Here is a 19,540-nt window from a genome sequence, read left to right on the forward strand (position 1 = left end):
ATCTTGTTCAGTATTTTTCTTGCAGTTTTGTTTTTTTTTATGCGTTTTTAATGCTTTTTTCAGTGTTTTTTTTTCCACTGTCCTTCTGTCTCTATTTATGCATGTATGTAAAGTTCTGTGAAAAAAAGAACCCCATTCTATTTTGCCATCAAAACCGCTGATGCAAATTTTGGCGCGTTTTTTTCACCACCCATTACTTCCTATGGGTGAAAAAACGCTGAAAGAAGTGACATGCTCTGTTTTCCCCAAAAAAAGGCACAAAATACGGAACAAAAAAAAAAAAAACTATGATGCGTGGACAGAGAATTCTGGTTCCTCATAGACTTTGTTGGTACTGCAAAAGGCTTCTGAAAATTGCATAAACGTCTGCTGAAAAAACATGATTTGTGAACATAGCCTAAGGGGTCGGTTGCAGCCTGATTCGTTGAACACGTAGAAAAGTCAGCTCTTAGTGTGTAGAGAACTCGCAGCTTGTGTGGACATCGGCCTTAATTCACAGACTTATCAGTATCAAATTTAGGAAAAGTCCAACAAAGCAGAGATAATCGAAGAAGGTTTATTTTATTTTAACCATCTTTTGGGTGTCGCAGGCTTTCCTCAGATTTCTAAACAAGAGATCCGCAAGGGATCTATTTTTTTAATCAGATGCAGGTACATTGGGACCTGAAGTGAATTTGCTTTCTTTTTTCTTTTCTATTGAGAATTCAAACTCTTGCGAACAATACTTCTTTTGAATAGTCTGTGTGAACACTGTCCTAAACTGTATTCAAAACAAACACTTGATAGATCACTGCTCTCTCTTCGTTCTTGATTTGTGACCTTGGTTATTTATATTTCTTAAATATCTGTTCTGCATTACATATCTTTACTTTTTCTCATTTTTCAGAGTGCTGTATGAAGGAAAAGAACGTCTTATGTCTGGCTGTGAAACCATTCAAGCAACTCCATATGGACGCTGTGCTAATGTCAATAATAGCTCAACCAGCTCGTCTCGAATATTCATCACCTATCGCCGGGCCTCATTAGACCGCACTCAAAACTCTCTAGCAGTTACAGACATATGTGTGATCATCACTAACAAGGGGGAAACTCCACCTCACACCTTCTGTAAGATTGACAAGAACCTTAACTGTGGAATGGTAAGACAAATACATGTACCAGTCATCAGCGCAACTTTATAACTTGAAATGCAAATGTCTAAATCTTATATCTGCTCTATTCAGAATGTAGCAAAACTAAGATCATAGATAAAACCCATGCAATAATGAGATATCTGGTTTATAAAATGTATTGTTAATATAGTTTTAAAAATTGAGATCTGTTCAACAAAAATGATTGCTATCTTAAAGGGTTGTTCCCAATATAGTAAGTTATGCAGTTATTAATGTGCCCCGATGCAAAATTTGGACCTGCTTCCCCCATGTTGGTCAGATATATGGGCCTTTGTAATGTTCTATATCCTATAAGGACATACTTGTTGCCCCACCTCCCCCATTATCGTGGGCCTCTTCCTGGTATGTATGTCCTCCATCCTGGGCTTAGGGGCCCATCCTGGTATATGTCCCCCATTCTGGTATATATCTCTCCCATCCTGGGCACATCCTTGTATATATGTTGCCCATCCTGGTGTGTGTATATATAGTGGGGAAAATAAATAATTGCTACACTGCCAATTTTTGCAAGTTTTCCCATCTACAAAAAATGGAGAGGTCTGTAGGTACACGTCATCTGTGAGAGCCAGAATCTAGAAAAAAAAATCCTGAAAATCACATTGTATGATTTCTAAATAATTAAATTGCATTTTATTGCATGAAATAAGTATTTGATCATCTACCAACCAGCAAGAATTCTGGCTTTCACAGACCTGTTAGTTTTTCTTTAAGAAGAAGTCCTACTCTGCACTCATTACCTGTATAAAAGACACCTGTCCACACAATCAATCACACTCCAACCTCTCCACCATGGCCAAGACCAAAGAGCTATCGAAGGACACAAAGGACAAAATTGTAGAAATGCACAAGGCTGGGATGTGCTACAGGACAATAGGCAAGCAGCTTGTTGAGAAGGCAACAACTGTTAGCACAATTATTAGAAAATGCAAGAAACACAAGATGACTGTCAATCTTCCTCGGTCTGGGGGTCCATGCAAGATCTCGCCTCGTGGAGTAAGGTTGATTCTGAGAAAAGTCAGGAATCAGCCCAGAACTACATGGGGAGGACCTGGTCAATGACCTGAAGAGAGCTGGGGCCACAGTCTCAAACATTACCATTAGTAACACACTATGCCGTTAAGGATTAATATCCTACAGGGCACAGAAAGTCCTCCCTCTCACACCAGAACATGTCCAGGTCTGTTTGAATTTCTCCAATGACCATCTGGATGATCCAGAGGATGCATGGGAGAAGGTCATGTGGTCAGATGAGACCAAAATAGAACTTTTTTGTATTGACTCCACTCGCCGTGTTTGCAGGAAGAAGGATGAGTACATTCCCAAGAACACCGTCCCTACCGTGAAGCATGGTGGGGGAAACCTCATACTTTGGGGGAGCTTTTCTGGAAAGGGGACAGGACGACTGCACCTTATTGAAGGGGTAATGGATGGGGATCATGTATTGCGAGATTTGGTCCGACAACCTCCTTCCCTCAGTAAGAGCATTGAAGATGGGTCTTCCAGCATGACAATGACCCAAAAACACAGCCAGGGCAACTAAGGAGTGGCGCTCCAGTCTCCAGACCTGAACCCAATAGAAAATCTTTGGAGGGAGCTGAAACTCAATGTTGTCTAGCGACATCCCCGAAACCTGAAAGATCTGGAGAAGATCTGTATGAAGGAGTGGGCCAAAATCCCTGCTGCAGTGTATGCAATCTTGGTCAAGAACCACAGGAAACATCTGACCTCTGTAATTGCAAACAAAGGTTCCTGTACCTAATGTTAAGTTCTGTTTTTCTAATATATCAAATACTTATTTCATGCAATAAAATGTAAATTAATTATGTAAAAATCATACAATGTGATTTTTCTGGATTTTATATTTAGATTCTGTCTCTCAGTTGATGTGTCTACAATTATTATTATTATAAATCCATTTATTCCATGGCGCTTTTACATTTGAAAGGGGTATACATAGCAAAAACAATTACAGTAATCATTAACAATACAAGTCAGCAATTGGTACAGGAGGAAAGAGGACCCTGCCCAGGAGGGCTCACACTCTACAAGGGATGGGTGAGGATTCAGTAGGTGAGGGTAGAGCTGGTCGTACAGTGGAATGATGGCGCAGTGGTTACTGCAGGTTGTACACTTGTCGGAAGAGGTGGGTCTTCAGGTTTCTTTTGAAGGTTTCCACGGTAGGTGAGAGTCTGATGTGTTGGGGTACAGAGTTCCAGAGTAGGGGGGATGCACGGGAAAAATCTTGTATGCGATTGTGGGAAGAGGAGATATGAGGGGAGTAGAGAAGGAGATCCTGTGAAGATCGGAGGTTGTGTGCATGTAAGTACCTGGAGACTAGGTCACAGATGTATGGAGGAGACAGGTTGTAGATGGCTTTGTATGCCAAGGTTAAGGTTTTGAACTGTAGTCTTTGGGCAATGGGGAGTCAATGAAGGGATTGACTGACAGAGACGAGGCCGGGTAATAGCGGGGGGGTCAGGTAGATTAGTCTTGCAGCAGAGATTAGGATAGATTGGAGGGGTGCGATAGTGTTAGAGGGCCTCAAGGTCACAGAGCAGGAGGTTGCAGTAGTCGAGGCAGGAGATGATGAGGTTGTGCACTAATGTTTTTGCAGATTCGTGGTTGAGTAATGTGCGGATCCACGAGATATTTTTTAGTTTGAGTCGGCAGAAGTGGAAAGGGCTTGGATATGTGGTTTGAAGGAGAGATGAGAGTCCATGGTTACCCCAAGGCAGCGAGCTTGCGGGACTGGGGAGAGTGGGCAGCCATTGACTATGATGAATAGGTCAGTTGGGTGGGTTGAGGGACATGGAGGAAAGATGATAAATTCTGTTTTATTCATGTTAAGTTTTAGAAATCTATCAGAGAAGAACAATGAAATAGCGGACAGACATTGTGAGATTCTGGTTACTAAGGAGGTGATATCAGGTCCAGCGAGGTAGATCTGTCTGTTGTCAACATAGAGATGATACTGAAAGCCGTGGGACTCTATGAGCTGTCCCATGCTGAAGGTGTAGATGGAGAAGAGCAGGAGTCCAAGAACTGAACCTTGGGGGACAGCGACAGATAGGGGGCAAGATGAGAAGGTGGTGTGTGAGTGGAAGACGTTGAATTTCCTGTCTGTTAGGTATGAGGAGATCCAAGATAGGACCAGGTCTGTGATGCCAAGAGATGAGAGCGTCTGTAGTAAGAGGGAATGGTCCACTGTGTCAAAGGCAGATGACAGGTCTAGGAGGAGGACAGAGTAGTGTCGCTTGGAGATAGCAGTTAGTAGGTCGTAGGTGACTTGAGTCAGGTCAGTTTCAGTGGAGAGGTGGGAGGACAGTTCAAAGTGGACGTGTTGTTGCAGTAGTTTTGAGGCGTACGGGAGAAGTGATATGGGGAGATAGCTAGTCAGAGAGGATGGGTCGAGGGATGGCTTTTTGAGGATGGGTGTGATCGAGGCATGTTTGAAGCATGAGGGGAAGACACCAGTTGTAAGTGACAGGTTGAAAAGGTGGGTTAGTGTTGGGATCAGGATTGTGGTAAGGTTAGGGATGAGGTGGGACCGGATTGGGTCAAGTTCACAGGTGGTGAGGTGTGATTTGGAAAGTAAAGAGGAAAGTTGATCTTCCATAATGGTGGAGAAGCTGGTGTTGGAGGAGGACGGTTGAGTAGATAGGAGGAGGGGCTGTGGGTACTTCAGGCAAAAGCATTGTCTGATGGTGTCAATCTTCTTCTTGAAGAATGAGGCAAAGTCTTTGGCTGAGAGGAGAGGGAGGAGGCGCTGGGGGACGGAGGAGAAAATTGAAAGTTTTGAATAGCTGTTTAGGGTTGTGAGACAGGGAGGATATGAGAGATGAGAAGTAGGTTTGTTTTGCAGCAGTAAGTTTGGACTTGAAAGACGTGAAGGACTGTTTGAATGCGATGAAGTGCTCGTTGGAGTGGGACCTTTTCCATCTCCGCTCAGCAACCCTGGAGGCCCTTCGCAGTTCTTTAAGTCAGGTTGGTGTGCCAGGGTTGCCTATTGAGTGTGCAAGCTGTGGTATGTGTGGGAGGGGTGACCGAATTGAGAGCTGCAACTGTTGTGGTGTTACATAAAGTGGCAGCAGCATCTGCATCGTGTAATGAATTTATGCCTGTGAGAGGGAGGAGGGATTCAGAGAGTGAGTGTAGCTCAATGTGTTTGAGATTTCTGTGAGGGTGTGCAAGTTTGTGAAATACAATAAAAATTACAGACCTCTCCGTTCTTTGTAGGTGGTAAAACTTGCAAAATCAGTAGTGTATCAAATACTTATTTTCCCCACTGTATATACCCCATCCTGGGCCCATCTTGTTACATATAGTATATCACAAAAGTGAGTACACCCTTCACATTTCTGTAAATATTTTATTTTATCTTTTCATGGGACAACACAGAAGATATGACACTTTGATGCAATGTAAAATAGTCAGTGCACAACTTGTATAACAGTGTAAATTTGGTCTTAAATAACTCAACACACAGCCATTAAACTCTAAACCGCTGGCAACAAAAGTGAGTACACCCTTAAGTGAAAATGGCCAAATTGTGCCCAATTAGCCATTTTCCCTCCCCGGTGTCATGTGACTCATTAGTTTTCCTCCCGCACGGGCTGTTGCACCGACTGCGATTGTTACGCCCCTGAAGTTATCTCCATCCATAGAATAAGAGCCAAAACCTCACACTTACATGGGTGAATAAAGCCCACAGTTTTTTCACTGTCACGTTTAGAGTCCTGTCATTTTTTACCACGTCCATAGAATAAGATATAACTTAATGATCGCTGTGGGTCCAACTATTGAAACCCACAGCACTTTTGAGAACGGGGCTCTGGAATCCGGTAATCAAGCTCTGCAGGTGTTCATGTTCAACTTCCACTCCATTCATTAGCTATGGAACTGCCTGAAATAGCCCAGTGCTGTGCTCAGCCTTTATTGGCAGTCCCATGGATAATGCAAGTAGGGTCCGTCAGCACCATGTGAATCTGACGTATGATCGATCGCTCACAGTTTCAATTATAATATTAACGTGCCTTGGCTAATAGACAACGTGATTTCTAGTGTTAGGCCATGGCCCCACTATCAGTATTTGGTCAGTATTCGGTCAGTATTTTTTCTCAGGAGCCAAAACCAGGTGAGGAACAATCAGAGAAAAGGTATAATAGAAACAAGTCACCAATTCTGCATTTATCACCCACTCCTGAGAAAAAATACTGACCGAATACTGACCAAATACTGATAGTGGGGCCGGGGCTTATGTGAAGAATCAGCAGCTTGTCTAAGTTTATATTAACATGTTTAAAAACTTTTTCCCATTTCAGTGGGGATCTAGTGTATACCTTTGTTACAAGAAGTCTGTCCCAGCGTCAAATGCCATTGCTTATAAAGCTGGTAAGTATGTTATAGTGTCACATCGTGTTCATAAGACCATGTCAGAAAGTAGTTTAAATATTCTTTATATAAATGAGAAGGTAAGCTTTTTTTCAGAACTGGTTGTGTCAAAGTTTATGAAGTGAGGCAATAGAGGAAAAAGATGTAGGGCACTGCCGGATGGAGCAGCCGTGTCATGACGGGCAGTTGCAAAATGTAGCAGCAATGAAGCGCTGCTGCTTGTCGATTGTTCAATCACTTGATTTTATAGAACAGCTTTTTCATGGACTTCATATTTTTATCAACTCCTGTTATGACTTTTTACTACTGCTGTATTCTATAATAAGTGCTGCACAGGCTTACCGTGCCAACTGTTGCAAGTGCACTAATCACAGAGGAGCTCCTATCCTGGCAGTTTATGGTCTATATTTTACATCTAAGGAGTTTAACTATAATAATTTGGTATCACAGTAAAAGTATCTAAACAGAGAACAACATTTTTTTATGCTGTCTATACTGATCAGTGAATGTCCTAAAAAGAACCCCCACCCCCTCCCCCCAAAAAAAATTGCAGAATGACTGCTGCTGTCATTTTTCAGCACCTCCCTCAAACGCTCCAAAACAAAAATCAAAACTTGTTGCTCAAGAAAAATAAGCCCCAAACAAGTACATCAGTGTAGGAATAAAAAAAAGTATGTTACTTAAAATGTACTATGAAAAAGCTCCAAGATCTCTAAGTAGATGCTGGTTCAGGTCCTAAGACCAGGGGTCAGGCCAGGATTTCTGGCAGGGGAATGTTTTACCTCACAAAAAGAATCAGCTGTGATCCCCTGATGTAATGTCTGTATTCTCTTTTATGTCCTCCCCTGTCCAGGAGATGTGGTATGATCAGACCATGTTCTTACATGGACAGACATTACACAGTACACAGCAGGGGCACATTAATAAGATTGTCTCAGCACAGGAAAATTTTATTTAAAGAGCACCTGTCAGCCAGATTGTGCTTAATAAACTACATACACTGTCAGGCTATGTGCCCACGAAGCATTTTCCAAGTGTTTATGCTGCGGAGTTTCCGCAGCGTAAACGCTTGGTAATCCGCACCCCATGGTCCCCAATGACAAGCCGCAATGTCAATGCCCATGCTGCGCTCAAAAATCCTCAGCATGTCCATTAATTTTGCGGACACGCAGCGTAATCGCCGCCATTGACTTGCATTGGACTGCGTGACATCCGCATCACTACATGTGGATAAGCGGATATCACACGGTTCAACGCGGCGGAGATAACACCGGGAGGACATCGGAAGGTAAGTATAATCTTTTTTTTTTTTTTTTAACTAACTTGGTCACACTATATAAATCCATGCCGGTTGCATGGATTTATATAGTGTGAACAAGTTGTCAAGCACTTTCCATGTGATGCTAAAATCGCTTGGAAAAGAACTTGATAACCCGCATGCAGAAATGCATGCAAAAACGCTTGACAAACGCTTCTACCTGGCAGGAAAAATGCATGTAAAATCCGCATGCTTTTTTCCTGCCAGGGAGAAGCGTAAAAAATATGCAGCATTTCTGCATCGTGGGCACTTAGCCTTAGGTGGACACCATTGCACTGAGTAAAATGATACCTTTGATGATGAAATCCGTCCAGTGGTTCTTTTATAATCTTTACTTTCAGTTCTGTCATAATGATATGCATATGCTCTGGTGCTCTCATTATGTATTCATGTATTCCTATCTGTGCCTTGTGACAGGTCACTGTGCTTTCAGTGATCTGCCTACTATTTTACATACTGACTTTGTAATCATCAATGGTATCATTTTACTCAGTGTAACGGCACCCACCTGACAGTGTATGAAGTTAACTAAGCACAATCCTGCTGACAGGTGCGCTTTAAATACATCCAATTGTGAAAGTTATTATTATTCCAAGATCTATTGATTAAAATTAACTTTTGTTCGTGGTAAAACGAGCAGTCTGAATAGAATGTTAAACAGAGAACCTCATGTTCAGTCATGTGTACTTTTGCATAGCGGCATTCGATCAACGTGACATGATTTTTGGATGTGTTGTCCATGTCCTTTTTTTCAGCATATTGCATGAATCTATCCCCTCTACTTGGATCAGCGCACCTCCCATTTGGCACAGGTGTTTTTAAATATCAGGAAACTGTTAGGAGTTCCACCTATTTTTGCACTCAGTTCAGTCTGAGAACGTGTGGAATATGAGTTTCATGGCTCCTTTCACTTGGAAAACTGCAAATAAACAGTACTGAACTGTGTATTGAAAGAAGTTACAGTTTATTAACCATGTTGTGTAAGCTCCCTAGGGCTTGTTCACATGTTTCAGAAAGTCTTTGCTGTGGATTAGGTCATGAGCCTGCAGACACAATCCGCATGCATGTGTTAACTTGCAGATTTCATTGCGGGTTTTGGATTTCACTCTACTCTATTACTAAGCAGTGAATAGTGTGCAATCTGCTTTGAAAATATGCATAATGACCATGCTGCAGATTTGAAATCATGCTTTCATTTTATTGCAGATTTTTCCTCCACCTGTGAATGGGATTTTGAAAATCTCATTTCCTTGTATTGTATTGTACTGTAGATTGCTTCTGATTTGCGGTGAAGAATTTTCACCACAAATCTTTGATCTTGTCCTATTGGTTCATAGGATCTCTTGTTGTCACTCAATTGCAACCTTCATTGTTCATCTCCAACAGGTAAAATGTGTCCTGGCCAAGTGATGGACATATAGGTGTGTGGCTCGTTACAGTACAGTTACCAGAGTTGTGTACCTGTGTCCTATCACATAAACAGAATAGATGTGTCGCTTGGGAATATATAATGATACTCGCCATTACAGAGAATCATTACAGAGCAGAGCTCTTAAAGGGATTCTCCACTACTTGGACAACTTTTCTCATTCACTATTTTTACCCCAAGTGAATAGCGGCTATACTTGCCTCCCGTGCAGGCGCCATTCCAGCGGTGACGGCACTGGCTCTCCCAGGGCTCCTGTGACATAACAAGCCAATCAGCGGCCTCTTCTTTCTCCCCTTCTTTGGAGGGAGTTAGAGTTGCGGCTAATTCCCCACCTCCAATGGATGTCTATTACTGTTATGTCATGTGAGCCAGTGCTGACAACGCTGGAACGACGCCTGTACCAGAAGTGAGTATAGCTGCTATTATTTTACCTGGGGGAAGCATAGTGATTGAGAAGTATTGGACAACCCCTTTAAATAATTGTAGAACTCTTTATTACACAATTAATATTAATTTGCTGGGATTGGAGTATTCCTTAGTGCTCCAGATAGCAGAGTCCTAACCCATACATTTATATGCATATTAGTTTTGTTGTCTGTATTGCATTAAAGCAGGTGAAACTACTACAACTTTTCTTTCAACCTCTCCAGGTTTTTAAGTTTTTTTGTTTGCTATGAGTGAAGGAAAACACTCTTTACATTTGCATCCAGTTTAGGCTGTGGTCTGTAAAACTACCATATTGGAATGGATTAGAGAACATTGTCTACTCTGGAAAAAATTGTACTCCCTTCTCAGCTGAATAAGCTATTTCTGGTTCTTCAGACTCTGCCTAATGGGAATCTAAAAACAAACACTAGGGTCCTAAGAAAAAAAAGGTCTGTCTGTGCTATTACACTCGATAAGTGTTCCTTACTCAAGCTTCCATTTTTGCTTACTTCAAGCATGGCTGTTTTAGTTAAAGGAAAGGACAGACTACCTTTAAAATAAGCCGCTACCTTTAAGCCATAGATACTTCACCATTGATAATCCTTTTCTACAATTGGTTTCAAGAAAGGGATATTTGTTTCAAGTGATTTTCACCTGCGTTCATGCCAGGATTCACCTGCCTTTTTTTTTTGTTTCCTAGTCTGCAATTGCATCACCTATTTGTTTGCTTAACCTCTTGCTGAAACTACGCTTCTCCCAATGCCTTGCAAACCATAAGGAGTGTGTAGAAAACTTCTCCCTATGATTCCTAGCCAGCATGAAACAAGGAGAGTAAAGTGGCAATTGTGCATTCACATTCTTCACAGCAAAACTTGGCCCCCCTTTAAGGGAATCTGTCAGTAGGACCAACCCTCCTAAGCCGTCTATATGGGCATATATGTCATAGGAAGCTGAATAACATGATACCTTGATATCTGCAATTCTATGTCTCATTCCAGAAATATCCATGTTATTTCTTATATGTAAATGAGCTGTTAAGATCTATGGAACAGATGCAGATGCATCTGAGAATCTGCCTCCAGAGCTAATTTTAATTAAAAGGGGGCATTATTGATGTGAGACATGTAGTGACTGACATTTTGCTCTCATAATTGCACATAGCTCTGCGCTGAGATTAGAGCTAAAACAGGATAGCAGAGCTAACACAGTACAGCAGAGTTGAATCTGCCCTCCTTACAAACACAACATGCACATTTGCAGTTGTCTTCTCACAGTGCTGTCAGCTTTGCTGTTCTGCCGTTTCCCCACACTGCCTACCTGTGAGATGGAAGCTAAAGTACTGTGAGAGGACAACTGCGCATGTTTTGCAATTAGACAAAGTTCCCTTCTGCTGTACTGTGTTAGCTCTGCTGCACTGTTCTTATCTCACTGCAGAGCTGTGTGTCATTATGTGAGCAAAGAATCAGTCATTACTTGTCTTACACTGGTAATGCCTTCTTTCATATAAAATAAGCTCTGGAGGCATATACTCAGGGAGATCAGTGTCCGGCCCATAGATCTGAACAGCTCATTTGCATACAAGAAAAAGTGGATGTCTCTGGAATGAGCCATCGGATCGCATATATCAAGGTATCATTTTACCTTCTATTACCTGTATGCTCATATAAACTGCTTAGGAGGCTTGATCCTACTGACAGATTCCCCTTAAGCAAAACAACACTAATGACATAACAAGAAGAAAAGGTGTCTTTAAAGCTCCCATGATGTGCGGCCATGCTGCAGAAAAAAGGGTACTTTTAAAAATGTAAGTCGGATCAAAAGCTAAATTATTATTCCCGTTTTAGAAGTAATCATCTATCCAAAAGATACTTGATGACTTGCTAATCAGTGGGTGTCCGACCATTGTGACCCCCATCGATCCCAAGAACAGGGCTCTTGCAGAGCTTCTTCTGAAAAGAGTTAAAAGAGCGGTGGCCAGATTTGCATTTAATCTCTTCATTCATTCTCTATAGGAATAACTGAGTACAGCGTTCTGCTTTTTCCAGCAGTCCCATAGAGAATGAATAGCGTGGTGATTCTCAGGTCCATTCACCACTACATTCAGATGGGGCTGTTGTAGAGCCCTATTCTTGGGATTGGTGGGGGGTTCCAGCAGTGAGAACAATAACCCTTTAGTATTTTCTAAGATTTAAAAAGAATGTCACTAGATTTTTGTTCCCTCATCTGAGGGGAGCATAATGTAGGGAAAGAGACCCTGATTCCAGTGTTGAATCATTTAGTTTACTGGGTGCAGCATTTGTGATAGAATCAGAGTTTTTAGATGTAGCAGCGCTCAGAAAGCTAACCCCGTCCACACTCCTGATTAGCAGCTTTCTATGTACATTGTATATTGACAGGGGCATGGTTGGACCACGAGGCACACTGGCAGCTAGATCAACAGCTGCTCCGACTCCTGCTGATAAAACACTGTATTGAAACAGCACACAGCCTAATAAGTGACACATCACTGAAATCTGTGTCTCAGCTCCTATCTCATGCTACCCTCGGATTACATATCAAACACCTGCTGACAGATTTCCTTTGAGAAGTGTTACTAAAAACTGAACTCACAAAATCCCTTTAATAGTCTCTACCATTTCTACCAACACTAAACGCATTTGTCATTTGTGTTACTAAAATGTGGTTTCACACCAATGAGGTTTCAGAACAGAACACGTGGTCAGCAGCACGCACCATATACCCAAACTAACATGCTCCTGTTTTACGTTTCTTATTTTTTTCTCTTCCAGATATGATCTTCAGATATCCAGAAGACAACTATGAATCATTTCCTCTACCCGAATCAGTCCCTCTTTTCTGCCTTCCTATGGGAGCAACAATTGAATCTTGGGCTCCCAAAATCAAATACCCATTACCTGTATTCTCCACATTTGTCCTAACTGGTTCTAATGCTGAAAAGGTACCTTCTCAGTATATATGATCTATTACATATTTCCAGGAAAACGTCTGATGACTTGTATACTATCGCTTTTTCGCTGGCTTGTATTAAGACAGCGCTGAGAAGAATGTTACATAACTATTTTTTTCTTGTAATTGCATTTACCATTTGTATAGTGCATAGAGAGCATGGTCATTTAGTTTTCCATATTGTGTTGCTCACCATTATACAAAATGCAATGTCAGCGGTTGTGTACCTACCATAGAGTAAAGGGAATGCTTGGGGGGATCTCTGGTGGGAGGGGGCCTGGTACTGAACCTTCCCCCTGGTCTTTCATAGCTAATGTATAGACAGGAGTGGCCCTGAGTTTTGTTATTGGGCCCTCTGATTTCTGTGTCTTAATAGTGACAATTGCTGCTAGTGTCATGATTTGGCAGAGTTTTGTCTGTTTAGTATCACAAAGCAAAAGAAAAAACAAGGTTTAATGAAAGGAAGACTGCTAAATAGAATTGATGTCACCATTTCTTGTTATTTCACCCGGGTACGCTGTAGGTAGCTCTGGACGTATTAATCAAATATGTATGTTATTGCATGTTTTCACTTCTCAATAAAAAGAAATGTTTTGATCATCATTTTACCATGTTGTCGATATGTAAAACTAGGCCAGATCGTTTGATTTTCTGAATGGCTCTCTGTTTCCCACTAGGTATATGGTGCTGCTATACAATTCTATGAACCCTACCCCCGAGAAATGCTGGCCGAGAAGCAGATGATCCAGTTAGGGCTCATAACAGCAGTTGAGAAAAAAGTGATGACCTCTAATATCATCAACACCAACAAATGTATCTGTTTGCTGTCCCATTGGCCTTTCTTTGAGACGTTCCGCAAGTTCTTAATGTTCATCTATAAGCTCTCTGTGTCCGGCCCGCATACACTTCCCATTGAAAAGTAGGTCTCGTTTTGGCATTTTTGTCTCGTTGTGTTGGCTATTTATTATTAGTGTGGTCTATTGTAGTCATACAGTGGGTCTATTAGAAATCCGGTTGATTACTTAGGTCATTCTAGTTACAAATAAATGATAGGCTGTGATATTCTGTGCTCGTGGGTAAGGTATAGGGATTAGTTTGGGGAACTCTATTGTACACTACAAAAATGTCAGCTGGAATCTGGTTCTGTAGACACCGCTTTCTGTCTATGCCCCTTTTTACAAATAAGATGTAGATTGTCTGTGTAGTTGGAGCTGTCTGTTGAATGTTGTGAACATTGTGGTATTGGGTGATACAGGTGGGTTTTATTGTATTTTTGTTTCATTAGACACATATCCCACTTCATGCACAATGTTCCCTTCCCATCACCACAGCGGCCAAGAATCCTTGTACAGGTAACACGCTATTTTTTTCTTAAACTAATAAATGGTAACATATAGGTTTCCAAACTCCGCAATCCAGTAGTAGGCAGCACAAGCTGACAGGGCAGTGTACAAGTCATTTTTCCTGGTTTGCAAGATTCACTACAAGTTACCGCTGCTTTTTAAACGGAGTTCAATACAAGAACCGGTTCTTGATCTCCCAATGCAATTCTGACTTTAAAGGTCCATTTACACTGCATGATTATCGTGAACGAGCGTTCCTTGGAATGCTCATTCATCATCAACTTGCAGTGTAAACAGGCTGCCAATCACCTGATGAACAAATAAAACACTTATTCGTGGGTGAAATGATCTTTTTGTTTATGCAAAAGATGATCGTTCTCGGCAGCACATGGTCCTGTGTAAATGGGAACTGTGCTGTCAAAAACAGTGGCAGCCTTTGCTCACTGAGCGATCTATTACAGCTTATCTGGAGCTGGGTCCACCTGTGCCTACAGGCCATTAAATTGCCATCAATTGATAAATATTTATAGATCGGCGGGCGCTTAAAGAAGTTGTCCACTACTATTAACAATGCCCCCTTCAATTTTAAACTGTGGAAACAAGTGTTTTTGTAAATACTTTCTTTGGTCATTCTTGCCTGTAACGCTAAGTGCCCACAAAGCTGAAATGCTCCGGATTTTTTCTGCATCTCCCTAGCAGGAAAAACGCATGCAGATTTTACATGCGTTTTTCCTGCCAAATACATGCAGATTTTACATGCGTTTTTCCTGCCAAATACATGCAGATTTTACATGCGTTTTCCTGCCAGGTAGAAGCTCTTGTCAAGTGTTCTTCACATGAATTTCCGCATGCGGGTTATCAAGCTCTTTTCCAAGCGATTTTAGCATCACTTGGAAAAGTGATTGACAACTTGGTCACACTATATAAATCCATGGATTTATATAGTGTGACCAAGTTACGATGCTGCAAATGCAGCATCAATAGTACAAAAAAACAAACAAAAAAAATATTATACTCCCCTTCCAATAACCCCCGGTCTCCTTCTCCGGTGTCTTCGACGGCTCACGGTGGTGTAAAAGGACCTTCCATGACGTAATTTAGTCATGTGACAGGTCATGCGACCGCCGACGCCAGCGGTCGCGTGACCTGTCACATAACTAAATGACGTCATGGAAGGTCCTTTTACACCACCGCGTGCCGCCAAAGACACCGGACGCACCGTACAGGAGACCAGGGGCCATCAGAAGGTGAGTATAATGTTTTTTTTTTTTAATTTTAATTCTTTTTTAACTACAGGTACTATGGTATCTGGGTCTGGAGGAGAATCTCCTCTTCTCCAGACCCGGGTACCATCCGCGCATTGAATCGCTTAATATCCGCATGTGCACATGTACTCATGCGGATATTATGCGATTCAATGCAAGTCAATGGCGGTAATTTCACCGCGTTTCCTCATGCTGCGGATTTCGGGACCATTGCAGACCTTCTACCAAGCATTTTTTAAGCGTTTCCGCGGCGGAATTGGCGCTGCAGAAACGCTTAAAGGCATAGTGGGCACGCAGCCTAAGCGGCGCTATTGCTGGACTGCTCACTAGGCATCATTTGACCTCAGCTGACATCCGCTGATGTCACGTCAAATTCCGGCTGCTGCCAGGTGTGACCCAGTGACGCTCGCCCCCCTGATTGATGGGCGGGGTGTCACCGCACGTCACAACTCAGCATCCACCGCGCGCTTTCCTTCTCTGCTTTCATTGGGAAAGCACGCGGTGGATGCTAGGCTGTGACGTGTGGTGAAATCTATTTTGCTTCTAGGTTTTTGAATTTTGCATTTACAGCTTTCTTTTTCCGATAAAGATGACCTGGCAAGATGCATACTGAGCTGTAGTTTTTATTGGTACCATTTTGGGGGTACATACAATGTTTGATTGCTGAAAAAAAGTAATCAAAAAAATGGCAATTTGTGCTGTTCAATTTTTTTTTTCCCTTTTAAAGAATTTTATATTTTTATAGATTGGACTGCTATGGACGAGGTAAAATTAAATTTGCCTATTCTATTATTTTTAACCAGGGAAAAAGGAATGTGATTAAAATTTTTGTTTTTCATTTTTTAACGTTTTTTTTATATACATTTGAATCTTTTTGCTCCATCGTTTTAATTCCCCCTATTGGGCATGAACCTGCGATCGTTTGATCACTTGTTCTACAGTCATATGAAAAAGTTTGGGCACCCCTATTAATCTTAAGCTTAATGTTTTATAAAAATTGGTGTTTTTGCAACAGCTATTTCAGTTTGATATATGTAATAACTGTTGGACACAGTAATGTTTCTGCCTTGAAATGAGGTTTATTGTACTAACAGAAAATGTGCAATCTGCTTTCAAACAAAATTTGACAGGTGCATAAGTATGGGCACCCTTATCATTTTCTTGTTTTAAATACTCCTACCTACTTTTTACTGACTTACTAAAGCACTTTTTTTGGTTTTGTAACCTCATTGAGATTTGAACTTCATAGCCAGGTGTATGCAATCATGAGAAAAGCTACTTAAAGGGGCTACTTGCAAGTTGTTCTCCTGTTTGAATCTCCTCTGAAGAGTGGCATCATGGGCTCCTCAAAACAACTGTCAAATGATCTGAAAACAAAGATTATTCAACATAGTTGTTCAGGGGAAGGATACAAAAAGCTGTCTCAGAGATTTAACCTGTCAATTTCCACTGTGAGGAACATAGTAAGGAAATGGAAGAACACAGGGACAGTTCTTGTTAAGGCCAGAAGTGGCAGGCCAAGAAAAACATCAGAAAGGCAGAGAAGAAGAATGGTGAGATCAGTCAAGGACAATCCTCAGACCACCTCCAGAGAGCTGCAGCATCAACTTGCTGCAGATGGTGTCACTGTGCATCGGTCAACTATACAACGCACTTTGCACAAGGAGAAGCTGTATGGGAGAGTAATGTGAAAGAAGCTGTTTCTGCAAGCACGCCACAAACAGAGTCGGCTGAGGTATGCAAAAGCACATTTGGAGAAGCCAATTTCTTTTTGGAAGAAGGTCCTGTGGACTGATGAAACCAAGATTGAGTTGTTTGGTCATACAAAAAGGCATTATGCATGGTGGCAAAAAAACAGGATTCCAAGAAAAACACTTGCTACACACAGTAAAATTTGGTGGAGGTTCCATCATGCTTTGGGGCTGTGTGGCCAATGCCGGCACTGGGAATCTTGTTAAAGTTGAGGGACGCATGGATTCCACTCAGTATCAGCAGATTCTTGACAATAATGTTCAAGAATCAGTGATAAAGTTGAAGTTACGCAGGGGATGGATCTTTCAGCAAGACAATGATCCAAAACACTGCTCCAAATCTACTCAGGCATTCATGCAGAGGAACAATTGCAATGTTCTGGAATGGCCATCCCAGTCCCCAAACCTGAATATCATTGAACATCTGTGGGATCATTTGAAGAGGGCTGTCCATGCTCGGCGACCATCAAACTTAACTGAACTGGAATTGTTTTGTAAAGAGGAATGGTCAAAAATACCTTCATCCAGGATCTAGGAACTCATTAAAAGCTACAGGAAGCGACTAGAGGCTGTTATTTTTGCAAAAGGAGGATCTACTAAATATTAATGTCACTTTTCTGGCGAGGTGCCCATACTTATGCACCTGTCAAATTTTGTTTGAATGCAGATTGCACATTTTCTGTTAGTACAATAAACCTCATTTCAAGGCAGAAACATTACTGTGTCCAACAGTTATTACATATATCAAACTGAAATAGCTGTTGCAAAAACACCAATTTTTATAAAACATTAAGATTAAGATTAATAGGGGTGCCCAAACTTTTTCATATGACTGTATGTACTTTAGTACTTCAGAATGGCATTAGATAGTAAAAATTTCAGTCTCTTTGATGCTGAGCCTGTAGCTTGGCTTCATAAGAGTATGAAAATGGCAGTGACGAAGACCTTCACCAGTCTCAAGACAGCCCATCAGCACCTCACTATCACTTTGCAGTTGGAGTGCAGTGGGCGCCAGGATCTAGGATTGTACCCCTTAAATGGTGCTGTTAGAGATTGACCATGACATTTAAAGGGTTAAACTGCAGTGATCTACACTAACTCCGGTCACAGCTGTTAGAGGCAGATGCTGGCTGAATAACACCTGCGTGACACAATGGTAGGTCATATATCTGGAATGGGTTAAGAAGAGAAGGCGGCTTTCTCCTTGCTTTCCACATACCTTTTGGCCTGTGTATTTTCATGTGCTCCATTCATACATGTGTTGGTGTGTAACGTTCTCGTCGGGGAGTGGATGTATCTGTTGCATTATGGTTCCCATAACCTAATTTTTACATCAATGTTTACATTCAGTGATATTTTCTAGTTCATGGATAGTGCGCAGATAATGGCAGAGAATGAATGGCTAGGATTTCTTTCTTTCATGGCCGGTTTGTCATTTAATACTCCTTTCTCTCTGCTGCACAGCTCTCCGCACATGATGCCTTGGTTCTCTCTCAGCCTGTGTCAACCCCTTTGCCCTTGAGGTAATATTCATTAACTTGTTGGTTTAGTGTTACCAAGACACCGATGTGGTCTATTGAAATAATGCTGTTTTCTTTCTCCACAATTTTCCTTGAAGTAAATATACAGTTGTTCAACTTTTCAGATTCATCATTTGAGTTAAAAAGTTTCTTAAAGCATGAGAACGTTCTTTTTTACTTAAATACATGTATTCAAGTAAAACACTTTCCACCTGTTTTCCTTTTATAGCCCACATGTTAGGCCCTTGGCCCCACTATCAGTATTCGGTCAGTATTTTTTCTCAGGAGTGGGTGATTAATGCAGAATTGGTGACTTGTTTTTATTATACCTTTTCTCTGATTGTTCCTCACATGGTTTTGACTCCCACTCCTGAGAAAAAATACTGACCGAATACTGATCACATACTGACAGTGGGCATGTGGCCTAATACTGTATATTGCAGGCTGCTGAATGAGTTAACTGAGAATCCATCAGTCTGGACCTTCTGAAAGAGTTTGTTATATCGGTCTTTTACCAAATTTATCTCAGCTGATTTATGATCACGTAAAAGTTCAGCTCAACTTTGATGTGGTCCTGTATCAGCTGAGCGGAGCACAGAAAGACAGATAAAAAAACTCCATGGCAGAATGCGCTTACTGACAGATTCTTAGTTTCTCATTCTGCCGCCAGCAATGTGCAGGGAAGCAGAGAAACTGTAAAAACCAAACAATGCAACATTTTTAATGAAACCCAATTGCAAAAATGTATTATAGTCCAAAATACATGAATTTAAAAAGATTGTCTGGGACTTATGACCTATTTTTTGGATAGGTCATCAATATCTGTGCGGTGGGGGTGTGACACCTGGCACCCCCACCGATCAGCTGTTCCCAGTTTTGGTGCTGGGCAAAATTGCTCAGTTGTGGATCTGCACAGCTGGGTACTGTGTATCCGCCCCATATTCAAATCAATAGGGGG

General features: G+C 41.5%; 1 protein-coding gene across 5 annotated transcripts in view; it reads left to right on the forward strand.

Moving 5' to 3' along the window:
• Window positions 1-19,540, forward strand: part of DENND4C (DENN domain containing 4C) — a 143,185-nt gene that overhangs the window by 48,327 nt on the left and 75,318 nt on the right. For all 5 annotated transcript variants that reach the window (XM_073665817.1, XM_073665870.1, XM_073665857.1 and 2 more), the window contains exons 3-8: window positions 887-1,139; window positions 6,494-6,563; window positions 12,526-12,695; window positions 13,381-13,622; window positions 13,989-14,055; window positions 18,527-18,585. In XM_073665817.1, coding sequence (XP_073521918.1) covers window positions 887-1,139; window positions 6,494-6,563; window positions 12,526-12,695; window positions 13,381-13,622; window positions 13,989-14,055; window positions 18,527-18,585 — 861 coding nt within the window. The remainder of the gene's footprint in view (window positions 1-886; window positions 1,140-6,493; window positions 6,564-12,525; window positions 12,696-13,380; window positions 13,623-13,988; window positions 14,056-18,526; window positions 18,586-19,540) is intronic.

The sequence above is a fragment of the Phyllobates terribilis genome, unplaced genomic scaffold (genome assembly GCF_046119375.1).
Source record: "Phyllobates terribilis strain yellow unplaced genomic scaffold, ASM4611937v1 Scaffold_1__5_contigs__length_1240528914, whole genome shotgun sequence".
NCBI classification, from domain to species: Eukaryota; Metazoa; Chordata; class Amphibia; order Anura; family Dendrobatidae; genus Phyllobates; species Phyllobates terribilis.